At 45.9% G+C, this 12,778-nt stretch overlaps 1 protein-coding gene across 6 annotated transcripts in view; it reads right to left on the bottom strand.

Moving 5' to 3' along the window:
* Positions 1-3,840: 3,840 nt before the first annotated feature.
* The window catches only part of KCNQ2 (potassium voltage-gated channel subfamily Q member 2), a 64,084-nt gene continuing 55,146 nt past the window's right edge, over positions 3,841-12,778 (bottom strand). For 4 of the 6 annotated variants that reach the window (XM_050982039.1, XM_050982040.1, XM_050982042.1 and 1 more), the window contains 2 exons: positions 5,476-5,599; positions 3,841-4,765 (listed from right to left, as the gene is read on the bottom strand). In XM_050982039.1, the coding sequence (XP_050837996.1) occupies positions 4,061-4,765; positions 5,476-5,599 (829 nt within the window). In that variant the 3' untranslated portion in view covers positions 3,841-4,060. Of the gene's footprint in view, positions 4,766-5,475; positions 5,600-11,193; positions 11,302-12,778 lie in introns of all 6 variants that reach the window. The other 2 variants (XM_050982037.1, XM_050982038.1) reach the window with 1 other exon arrangement.

Below are 12,778 nucleotides of genomic sequence, written 5' to 3'. Positions count from 1 at the left end.
CTAAAAATTCACATAATTTAAAATTTTAAAAATCAATTAAAAATGTAAAAATATACCTATTTATCCATAAATAGCAATGACCTGCAAAATTTATTGGGACCTATTAAGCAGCCTTTGAAACAAAATGCATTTTTAGAAAATCTGATCTATCACATAGTCTGTCTAAAGAAACAGAATGGCTTTTTGAGCTGGGTGAGAGGTTTGGTTTTGGTAAGCTCCTTGACATTTTTTGCTTTAAAAATTGTTTCTAAGAAAATGGGTCAACAAGGAAATTCACATACAAAATCTGCACTTGAGTAACATTAAAGTCCCTTCCCAAATATTGGGAAATTTGACTTATGGCTGTTCCTCCGTCTTGGGGTCACATTATGAAAGGCCACCTTGCAACATCTCCAGCCACATCCCCCATTCAGAGAACTCCTCAGACCACCTGCACTCACACTTGGACCTGAAGGACCAAAGAACTTCATGTCCCAGCCCCAGGTATTGCTCCATCCCGTGGGTGGGCCAATTGCAGGATTTCTTTCCAGATCTAGATTCAGATTATGGAAAAAAAATAAAAGCCCAGAAGTTTCTTGGAGACCAGAGCTCAGGCTGTGGTCCAAGGTCATGGCTTCACGTTCAGCACAGACACTCCTGGAAGCAGGCTTGGGCACAGAGCCCATTGTGAGCATGGGCAGCCATGGAGCAGTCCAGGATGGTCTGCTGGAAATTTGGCTTTCACATCTTCAGCTCTCTTTGGACTCCTCCATCCACACTTGGCATTGCCTAGAACTTGTTTCTTGTCCTCCAAAAAATACGGAGTAAGATTTGGGAGGAAGAGGGAAGCCACGAGTAGCCCAAGAGAGGCTCAGCAGAGGGACAAAGTTTGCCTGCCCACTCTTTCAAAAGTTGTTGTCATCAGGACTGCCTTATCAGCAACCCAAAACTGATTAATTTCCTTGTAATCTGGTGGCTCTTGCAGGAGACTGCCACCAGGAGTGTGTGGTACAGACATGGGGGAGATGAGTGATTAGAAGGGAAGACTTTCCACAGAGTATTGGAGTGTAATTTAGGAGAAGAATGAAATTATTTATGTCGATATGCAACAAGCAGGACCTGTCATTGTTTATGCAGACTGAAATAATTTCATGGAAATGATGAGTGTTATTTGTAGCTAATTCTAGTGTAAGTTAACCCCAAAATCCATGGTGTTTTGCCTGGATGAATGAGAAATGACAATTTATGGCACAGTTGTGAATGGTGGTGTGGAGGAGTTTCTTTGATATGACACCACAGAAAAATAGATCTCATACCTTCAAAGAAAAATTCTATGTGAATTCTGTATGAAATGTGTATAAAACCAGGTTTTTTGCAATCACTGATTACGGGACAAATCCAGCAACTTTTCAAGATACAAATCAAAAGATCTTTATAGATTGCAGTGCAGGAAGTTGAAGAGGAAAAACTCAGTTTTTCCTATGCAACCCCTGAAGATGAGCTTTAAGGTGCCTTTCCACCAAAACCATCCTGTGATTCTGTGAATGGATGATTCTGTGATTCTCTTACTGAAGACCAGTCATGTACTGCAATAGGACTGCATGGCATCATCCTCATCCTCATCTGCCATTCCTGCCTCTACATCATAGCCTCTGTGCCAAATTTCTAGCAGGCCTTGAAAAGTAATTGCAAACAAATAAGAGAATAAATCTCTTTTATCTCTGGCTTGGACAAAATCTGCAGTGAGCAGCTGGCTGGAGCAATGTCGATTTTTGCCTCACCAAATGCAATTTCCATTCTTGTGGTCTGTAGAAAGCCCAGGCCACACGTTTGATTTAGGACCTGCTGACACTTCTTGTTCTAGCAGAAAGGATCTCATTTTGGAATACACCAGAGGCAAATCTGCACAATTTACAACCACTTGGCATCTAAAGTTGTCACCGTGTGGAAGTCAAGGGCATCGCTGCGTTAACTCTGCACAAAGGAATTTGGAGCCAGGAGGAGTTTTGGAGCACAAACAGAGAGGGAAAAACTGCAGAAGTTAACAAAAACATGGTTCAAGAAGGGAAAGAAAGGAACTAGCATGGCTGGAAGCCCAGTTGCTCCCTAAGAACAAGGTTTTCCCCTCCTGAATGGTGAAAAATGGCAGGAAAAGTTGTGAAGATACTTCCCCCTTCTTCATTCCATGATAAGACCTGTGTGCTAGCCCTGGACACTAGCAAAATAATGGTTTTATTTCCTGTCTGCAAGTTGTCAGACATGACCCACATCTTCCCTAAGGCCAAAATTGTCCTGGGTCTCCCCTGTGTTTGTTTGGTCAAGCAAACAGGAGGAGAGAAAAAGGCTGTGAGTCTCCCTTCACCCCAAGCAAATCAATGTCCAACCTCTCAAAGGCCACACAGAAATGAAGTTGTCACCTAAATAGCCTTAACAGGCTCTTGATATGACACAGGGAAAATGTGGAAAGACAGGGTTTGAAATCACAGCAGAAAACACACGTGGGATTTGGGCTGTGGATGCTCAGCAAGGTTCAGAGGCACAATGCCAGCCATGGTGTCCCAGCTCCTGAAACAGATCCCAAACCAAACTTCTCCTGACCCACGCCCTTGCAAATAAAACCCCCTACCAATTTATCCATGTAAAGGATCACTTTGTGGCTTTGTTTTGGTCCCAAAAGAAACTTGGAGCATCACTTTTCCCCTCACCTTCCCCCAGCTGAAGGAGCTGCTGAGGTTCCTGGTAATGACACAATGACCTTTCCAAGAGGAAGTGCTTCCACAATGAAATAAAGCAGACTGGGATTGGCACAACTTGCAGGCAAGCAAGGGCAAGAGGCTTCTGAAAGACCATGAAGAAAGAAAGCAGAGCCTCTTAACTCAGCTTGAGGGATCCAAACAAACCAAAGGATGTCCCGAGAATGTGGGGGAGAGATTCTGGGCAGGGCAGAAGAAGAAAGGAAAGATTTTCACGGGCATAGTGTGTGCAATAAAGTGTTCAGGCACGATGCAAACTGTAAGAAAAGTGCCCACTCTGACCAACAGGGCTTCCAGAGGATGGAGCTCAGCACTTCACTCACAGCAAGGCAGGGACCACAGCACCCTGACGTCCACCCTCTCCTTTTGCCTGGTGGCTGTGCCTCCCCACCAGTGCTGCTGGCCATGAGAATGGCTTGGGATCATGGCAGCCCTCCAGAGGGGTTGCCTTTGGTTCATCTTTGCTTTCAAAGCACCCCCAAGCCCCTTGTCAGCAGAAGGAGAGATAATTAAATATAATACATGGTTAAAAATATAAAATTCCACCCCCATAGTGTCTTGTCCTCCTTCTTTGTCTCATTTCTCTGCCCTCTGGATTGTCCCTCCTCTTGCACTCAAGCTCATATTTCTGAGTTTTTCCCAAGATGGGATCATTTCCAAACTGCTCTGGTTCAGAGCAGTACCCTGGCAAGTCACACTTAAGGCCTCATCTGCTGCTCATGGAAATATCCCAGCAACCATCCCTCTCCTCCAGGGATTTTCCATGTATTATATTGGAATTATGTCACCTTCCTGACAGCTAATGAGGAACCATGAAGTAACAACCCCTCATTATTACACGTGCCCTGAAACCTAAGCCAGAAACGGACATGTATTCTGTCTGTGACTCCAAAACACCTAAAGGTGTGATCAACCCCTGCCATGACATATCAGTTCTCACCTAACACTTGTCAGCCATCTGTTAATGTGACCTACAAAAGCTCTGGCTGGGTGATTTATTCCTGCCCTGCGCTTCTGAAGATTCCCAAGAAATGCAAATTGCCTACTCTGCGCCATGGAAGTTTCACCTAATGATCTTAGAAAGAGAGTATGAAAGAAATCTGGACTTCACAGCTCCAGTTCGCTCATCACCGTGACCTCTTCCACGAGTGCAGGCTCGGACCTGCTTGTTCCCCCCAGAGTAAGCTGCAAGAAAGTATCTGCCAGCTAAGGGTGTCCTAGAAAGAGGAAAACCTTAGCTGTCAATCTCCTTGAGAAGTTCCACATGTGGGCAGCTGGAGCGGGCAGCTGCCAGCGCTCGGACGCGGCTCGGCAGCTGCAGGGAGGCTTCACTGCCGGGGGGTTGACCAGCCCATGTCACTGAAGGGTCCCTCGCCCGTGGCCGACCTCGGCGGGGGACCGCAGGGCGTGCAGAGGTCAGAGTCGGTGTCTGACTCCCCTTCTGCAATGTAGGGTCTGATTTTGGCCACGGCTGCATAGCAACCGTTGTTAAGGATGTCCAAATTCTCTTTGGACTGGGAGATGCTAAAGCCGCTGAAAGAGCGCTCCAGTTCCTCGTGGTCCACCGAGGGGATGGAGATGGACGTGTCGCTGTCTCTCATGGCACTCTCGTGGTGTTTGGTTGTAATGTCTTCGTTCCTCAGGTACTCCGCGCTCGCCCGGTGCCCGCCGCTGTAGGCGGACAGGGAGCGCTCGTGGGAGGGCGGAGGCGGGATCCGGACCAGCGAGCCGGGCTCTCCGATGGGAGAGGAGCCGTGGCTCTGCCGCTGGCACGACGTGGAGGGCGGGCAGGCGTTGCTCGGGGCTGGTGGGGCGGAGAAGTTCTTCTGACCCATGGAGCTGGTGGACCTGATGATCTTGATGATGCAGCCGTTCTTGTCGATGTGCTCCCTGCTGTCTTCGGGGCTGTGGTAGGGAGGGGCCGGGTCTGGTTCTTTGGACCCAAAGTAAGCCTCTGTCTCCGTTGGTGGGATGCCCATCCGCTGCATGTAGATGTTCACCAGGAAGTCCAGCTTCTTCTCCATGGACTGAACCTGCAAAAACATCACAGTTCCAACACTACGTGCAGGCTGAGGCACATTAACATCCTGATTAACATCCTGAGGATGTGCAACTTCCATCCAGGCACAAGTGTGGGGCTGGACTTCATAGATCATCTCTGCCTACACTGACCCACAGCATCTCAAACTTTTAGTGAATATTTAATTGTCCTGTTCTGAAGGGTTTAATTCTCCCCTTTGTTACAGAATTTTCCTTATGCTCTCTGATCTTTATGACAGGCATCAAGTTCTAGAAAAGCTGGAGAACACTTGCACCTTTCAGCTCCTTCCTTCACTTTGCACTTGTCTGAGCTCATAAGGCCATTGGGATTTCTGAGCCTTATGCTCTAGGAAGATTTTAAACCTTCATCAAGGCCAGCAGCTTCAGCAGCCAGGCTCAAGGACTCATTTGAAACCTGTCCAGTGTGATGGCAAAGAAACCAACGTGCTGTTTCCAAAAATAATGCAGGCTTTTGACAAACTCACTAAACTAGACTCAAAGTGCCTGGTTTGAAAGTAGCACTTAGGATTCCAAGGCATTTAGTGCCCTTTCATAACATCCACCTTGCTTCTTTTTCAAAGTATTCAGGGCTCTCATTCTTTTTAACTAAAAGGTAACATTCCACTGAAGGAAAAAACCAAGGAAAAACCAACACAATACATGCAACACCCTCTGACAAGAACCCCTTCCTGACCCAAGATACCTGTTTTTCAACTTTTCCAAGCCTGCCCATCATGCTGGGGTCTTCAGGCAGCTCCCCTTCTGCTGGCCCTTTGGTGCGATCCTTGTCGGTCATGGAGGATCCTCTCCCAACAATCTGGTCAACTCTACCGGGATCAGAAAATCCCCCCACCCCCGGAAAAGGACCTGGAGTCAGTTGGAGGCAGCAGGTGAGGAGGGCACTGCTTGTTGTGCCTCCACGGGACAAAGCAACAGCCTCTCTCCCAGCTAACACTCCAAATTACTCACAGACACGCAGTGGCACTGAAGTGTTAATTCAGATGCAAAATTCAGAGCGGTATTAGCAAAGTTTGAAATTATCCATTTCTGTCTCTACAGATAAAACCTGGCACATTATGCATAGTAAATTTACCCACTGCAAAGAATTTCTTTAACTGGCTTTCTTCCAAACCGATTAACTTCTTATTTGCGCCGAGAAATTATTGTTTTGGGGGAAGATCAAGTTTTCTGGCTAGCAAATATCAAAGGGATCTTTTTCAGTCTTTGCAGCAGTTTCCTCTCCTCCATGCAAATGTCCATGTGTAATTCTCGTGTCCGTGAAAATAAGCTGCTTGTCCTAAGGTCCAGACAAACAGGTGCAGTGATAACTGTTTTAGTGGAATTACATCAAGGCCAGAACTCACCAAACATTACCAAACTGTTTTCATCTCAATGCAGTTCACACTTCTATTGCTAGATTTACTGGTTTTTATTAGCAGGGCTCCCAGCTGGGAGCAGCAGAGGAGGCTCCTGCCAAATCAACTGGGAAAGGTCAACAGGCATATAATTTGGTACTGAATTCTTTACAGACATCACATTTGCACTTCCTTATTCTCAGTATGGAAACACCTGGGTTGATTAACAGCTACATAGGCAGGGAAAGGAGGAGAGCAGAACCAGTTTGGAAGCTAGAATTCAATTTTATTAGAGTCATCAAATATAAATTTCTGGAGAGTAAACACTGGAGCTTCATGATCCTTCCAAAATTTGGGGAGCAACTCATTTTTGGAATAACTTTTTATGGCAGCCACGTTCATAGACTAATTCTGTGCTGGGCAAACTTTACTCTTGCATAATGCACCAAACATAAGGGTGGCGGGGGGAAAGAAGGGTTAATTAATCTGACTGAAACCAAGTTGAGGAATCTGGAGCAAAAACTCAAAATGCTTCTTACACAGTTCTGCCGTGTGGGCCATGGGTCCATGCACCAGGAGGAGGAAAAGGAAGGAGCTGAACACAGACAGACAGGGGAAAATGAACAAACAAAAACCAAGGAAAGGAATGAGATGTGAGGCTATTTCCAACACAAGAGCCATCTGTTTGCTTCACATTGGACAGGGACTTCATACTGATGTTGGCTGTTGACACTGAGGGACAGGTACCAGTGGGAAGGGACCAGCGTGCCTCCCTTAGCTTATATTAGAGCAACAGCACTTTACAGCACCAGATCTGGCTCAAAGAGATGAAGTGGATGAGCACATCATACCAAAGACAGAAAATATAAGCCAACAATCATTTCAGAGTTTAGCTTTGATCCCAGAAGCTACTTGATTTGGGCAGGGATGTGACAGAATTCTGTTCTGCTTAAAAAGCCATGTTCGATCCTTTGCTTAGCAATATAAGCACAGGAGTACAAGGAGCACCAAGTGCTGGAATTACAAGTGTGAGGAATATGCATGCCTTATTTCTCTCTTGTAATGGGAGAAGGAAGTCACTGACATTTACAGGAACTCCCCACGAGGGATGCAATTACTGACAGGACATACAGCACAAGAAATCCTAGGACAATGTCGTTACCATGTAAGCAAAGAGCTGTTAAATTGGGTACCTCGGGCTACCTTGGTGGGGAATCACAAGCCAAGGCGTGGTACAGCCACTGTATGAACTCCTCTCCTGTATGCACAAGCAAGTAGATTGGTAAAAGAATGAACACAAGTTTAAAGAGGCCCAAAGTCTAAATGTTATTGAGTATTGCAGAAGGCCGAGAACAATCAGGGTGCTCTGTCCTCCTGTCGCATCCAGCAGCACAGTGACACTGAAATATGTCCCCTAATGGAAATGAGACGTCCCTCAGCCGCTGTGGAGTAGAGCAGGGAGGCAGGACAGACTGTGACACAGAGAGGAGAACCCAACATTGCATCGTGACCCTAATTGTAACCTTGCAGAAATCAAGGCAGGACTTCTGCTTTTTTTCATGTCTGAAGAGAAGAGCTATCCAGTGAGTGACCCTCGCATGGCCCATTTCAGGGGCCAGCTGGCACTTCACAGCTGGAGTGATCAGTAAGAAGAACACTAAGCTGTTGCGCACTTTCAAGGACACAACTTGCCTTCAGACCTGCTGGGACTTAGGAGCAGGGCTGAAGCCCTTCACAGAGCTCACCCATAAAGCATTCAGAAGCCCATTCCCATTATATAATTGCCACCAGAGCCCAGAATTCCTGCTTGATTAATTCCCTTAGTGTCTGTACCTGAACACAGTCCTGACTCCTGGGGTGGTTGTCTTCCACAGCTCTGAGGAAGCAGAGCCAGATCCCTCCTTGGAGGCACAGCAGCACCAAGGATGGTGCAGGGGGGCAGCTCTGGGCCTCTGGCTTCAGGGCAGGGAGGGGAGAAGGTGAACCAAGTCCTCCTCTCTTTATGGGAGGAACCAGTCTCAAGGTCTCCCACCCCTTTTCTTCCCATGGCACGGGCTGGAGCACAGGAGAGTGCTCCTACCCTCAGCAAAGCCCAGATTTTATTTGTGCCTCATCTGATACAAGAGAAAAGAGGAAATTCCTTGTGAGCTCCCAACCCACCTGCACCTAGCTCAGAACCACCAAGAGCAGGAGGTCCTTTTAGCCATTACAAGATTTTGAGATTTTGTCCAAACTGGGCAGCAAAGCTCAAAAGATGAAGAAGAAAGAACATCTTACCACTTTAGCAAGCAGAAGGGGATAATTATGTTCTTACTGCATGACAAAGGACCAAGAATCTTCTGGGGTTCCCACCCCACATCTACTCTACAGGCCATGGGGAGATTTGTGTCTTCTCAATACTTATTTTTGCTGTGCAAATACACATGTGCAGAAGGAAGAATTCAGCTGAAGCTTTGGAAGAGCCAGCCCCGTTCTTCCTTTCCTGGCAGAAGAGGATTCAGAGATTTCTAAGGATGCACAACCAACTGTGCCATCTGCTGTCCTTGGTTGGCTCTGCTGGGCCTCAGTTTGGGAGGGAGAAAGAAGAGGGGATTGCTCTTTAAAGTGGACTTTACTGTCTTTCCTTCTTTCTAATGATACAAAAAAAAATGTAAATTCTTGCATCAGCCACAGTGCAGGTTTTCTCATGCTTCATTATGCTTCATGCTAACAGTACATGCAAAGAGGTGTAATATGTCACCCTCGGGCCAGAAGCAGACACCAAAAGGTCAAACGGCTCAAATGAGATAAAAATGAAGTGTTTGGGAATAGATAGTCAAGTATTTTCCTTTTTTTTCCTTTATGTCTTATAAATTTTTGTAAACAATCCAGGCATTGAAGCCAAACCCCCTTCATCCATGTCACAGGACTGGCTACTTATCCCTTCATTTGGCAATAAAACTTGCTCTGGACAAATTTAGATCAACAACTGTTTTCTAAAAATTACAGCTGGGATTGCACCTATTTTAGGCTGAATCAGCTGATCAAGGGAATTTTATCCAAATTGTCTGTGTGTAGAGCATGGAGCAAACACCATCAGCCAAACCACAGCTGTGGGCATCTACCAGGATCCCCCTGACTTTTCTGGGAGCTGCCTGCAGAAAGATTTTGGCTGAACTGAGCAATCCATAGGGTGAATGCAGCTCATGGCACATGAGCTCCCATGATGTTTCTCTGGGCAGAATTTGGCTAAAACAGAAGGGTGTAGAATGAAAAGGAGAGGCTGGAGCCATCCATGGGGACCTGACAGGACAAAGACCATGGCAGCAGCAGAGCCTGACCCAGGGTTTTTAGATCTGGGCTTGGGGCTGCTCAGAGCTCTGGCTCCCATCCATCAGCCCCCTGAGCACCTCACAAGTGCTGCTGGTGTCTGGTGGGAGGATGGAACTGCCAAAAATTGAGTGCAGCACATGCCTTTTCATGGGTGGGATCAGAAATTTCAGCAGCCTTCTGCATTCTGCTGCTTTCTGCAACCACAGCTTGATAAGGGGGAAACAAAAAAAACACTGGAAAAGGGAGAAATTACCAAAAAAAAGTCTAAAGATCCCAGGAGCCTTGTGGGCATGTGGAAAGATTTTTAATCACTGTGAGAAATTGTATAAATGGTGGGGGGAAAAGTCATTAGCATGAAGCTGATACAGCAACAGTTTTGAACCAAATAAAATAAATATTCCATTTTGAGGCCTCGTCCCCTCAGAGCCATTAATCACCTTTGCTGTGTGTGAGGCACAAATTTTCACATGAAAATCTTGCTTTTAGTGAAGGCTTGTTGGACACATCATCTTAAAGGTTAAATACAACAAAATCCATTTGAATATGTATTTTTAAATTTAAATATAAATGTTTCTGCAGATAGCAAGGTTATTTTGTTTTCAAAGACTTCTTTTGGCAGGGAGGAAGAATGGGAAAAATTACTTTTCTGAAAGCATTTTTTTCAAGCATAAAGTTTTGGGCTTCTGTAAAATTCAAATTTTTTAATGTTTGAGCCAGCTGAGTGGGAAAAGGTAAGCTTTCAATATTCCTTTTACTTACATTTCTCTAGTGAAGATTACTCAAAGCAGCTTAAATAAAAATCAAGAGATTTGTCATATATTAGCTCTTAGGGAGGCAAATATATTTAGGGAAAAAATATTTGAGGCTAAGCTTACTGCATTTAAAAATCACCTACTATTTCTGCATGGAAAATTACTTTTGGGCAAATATTTATACCTGCTTTGGGCTCTATTGGTCTCAATACAAGGAGAAAATACAGCCCAGCTCATGGCCTTGCTGCCCAGACCTCAGAATGCCCTAAACTGGGAATTTTTGTGAGACTATATTCCTCATTGCATGAGCTTCAGATATGGTTTTACTTAGGGAGAGAACATAATGAGAACTATCTCGCTGTGTGACTGAGGGCTGGGTTTGACTCCTGCTCCTTTTGCTTGGAAAATCAGGATTGATTTCTTATTTTTCAGAATATGAGTCCCATGGTTGTAGTATTTTAACACAATTTTTTCCTCAATGGTCAGTAGAGTGGCACCAGGAGGAAACAGAGTTCACTGTGTTCATCAGCTACAAAACACTTCATTCTTACTTTGCCCACTGAAATAAACTCATTTCATTGTCCCAAGAGCTGCAGAGGCTCCTTTGCTTGTGTGTGGATGGTGTCATCCTTTAGGAAGTGGATTGTTCACTTTATATTGGCTTTGTGGGTAAATATTCCACCTTCTACGTTTAAAGACCGCCTGATAAAATATGAGATCTTTTAAAAAGATACAATTTAGCTTTCTAACACCTCAGAGAAGATTGAAAATAGGAAACAGGCTCGCTGAAGGAACTGATGGTTATTGATGACTGAATGAACATCCCCTTTTTTGTTCCCCTCTGGCTTGAAGGCAAATCAGAGCAGCAAACCCTTGTGAGTCATGATTTAGCAGGCTGCACTGCTAAGTGAGAAATGCCGTCATATAACTGGCATGAAAGGGGTTTGACATTAAGCAAATGAAAAAAATTCAGGAGAAAGCGGCATTTTGGTGAATCCTAACCTAGGCGAGTACTGGGGAGACTCTTTGGAAGAATACATGGGTCCTTTGGTTGGATACTTCTTATGCCGGGGAGTTGAAGGGGGTGGGGGACCCACAATCATATCTATCCTGGCAAAGTAAATAAGAAAAAAGACACCAGCAAAATGCATAATGAAGCAACACGTAGAGAAAAGTCGGTCAGAGAAAAGTTGCAGAAGGAAACAAGTGACAAACAGAATGACAGGGAGAGAAGGAGAGAGAAATTGAAAATATATTCTGCTGGAAACAGAAGGTTCTCGCCTACCACCTGGTTGTTGGTGAAAAACCAGTCTTACCCACCTCAGAGTAAGATTTGGAGATTTAGGCACCACTGCATCATCATTAGGAGTTCCCCCCGCCCCAGATATAACAGGCACCATGCTTTACCCTCTGGAATATATTTGCATATGTGTGGCAATATCCCATTGAGGTGGCTGGATATGAAAACAACATATATTCATCCTCCTTTCAGTTCCAGGGCTAGAGAACACATCCTCAGCTAGTTCAGGGAAGCATGAGCTGCTGGGAGTCGGCGAGGAACGCTGCAGGACTGGATAACTCAATGAATGGGAGACATCCATGGTTGGCAAGGTGTCAGGATGGAACACGAGACAATGTGAACACAACACTGAAAAGAGCACATTGCAGACACAGTGACAGAGGCTTTACTGATTAAAGAGGAAAGTACATGTAAACACCCCAGAAATGTGCTTGGATGCAGCTTTGATCCACCACAGCCCGGCCTGGGCTGGCAGACAGAACGCGGGGTCTGACTGATGAAGGAAAGGGACACTAAAATACTGTTCTCCAAGGTGCCCCGTGACTTCTCTCTGGGATCCACCATGTGGGTGCAGGGTCCAACACTGGCCATGGCCTTGTCTGCAGGGGGCCCTTCCAGTTGTACTGGGGAAGTACTCAGCCATGGGGGCTGTTGGTGCCCAAAGGGTGGCCCCAAAGGGGTCTGCTCCCATCGCCATCACTGATCTCCTGCTCAATGAAACCAGGAGCTGCCTGGTAGTCTTGGATCCCAAATCCAGGTGCTTCATGCTTTGAAGCAGCTCCTGGTCCTCCTGGCTTCCCTGTGAGAGGATGGGTGGTGGCCTTGTCCAGCCCCAGAGCCTCATCCTCACAGTCCAAGACCTACAGCTAAAAGGAGAATCCAGTTTGGTCTTTGAAAGCTGCAATTCCTTACCTCAGCCTCCCCAAAAAAGCAGACAACCAAACTGCTTTGTCATTGCAGCTCGTCCCTGAAGGACTGGGGAGATCTGGATGGGTGGTGAGGAAATCTGCCACAGCCCTCAGGGTGCTGGAGACTCAGGCATCCCACCTGGAGCCAGCAGAGGTGACAACCCCAATGCCCAGGACCCACTGCAGAAGTGGCCTCAAGGCCTCTTGTTTCAGGTTACTAAAGTTAGGAAATCTCAATCCCTTCCCCCTCCTCTTCTCCCTCTATATTCAGCTACACATCTTGGATCTATGATCACTGAATCTGTACAGAACAGGAGTGAGAGGCTCACACAGAGGAAATTCTCCAGGATATTTTGGTCTCCATTGCAAGGGAGAATGT

Source organism: Serinus canaria, chromosome 20 (genome assembly GCF_022539315.1).
Source record: "Serinus canaria isolate serCan28SL12 chromosome 20, serCan2020, whole genome shotgun sequence".
Taxonomy (NCBI): domain Eukaryota; kingdom Metazoa; phylum Chordata; class Aves; order Passeriformes; family Fringillidae; genus Serinus; species Serinus canaria.
The sequence above is the reverse complement of the archived record's forward strand: the minus strand, read 5'-3'. Positions and strand labels throughout refer to the sequence as shown.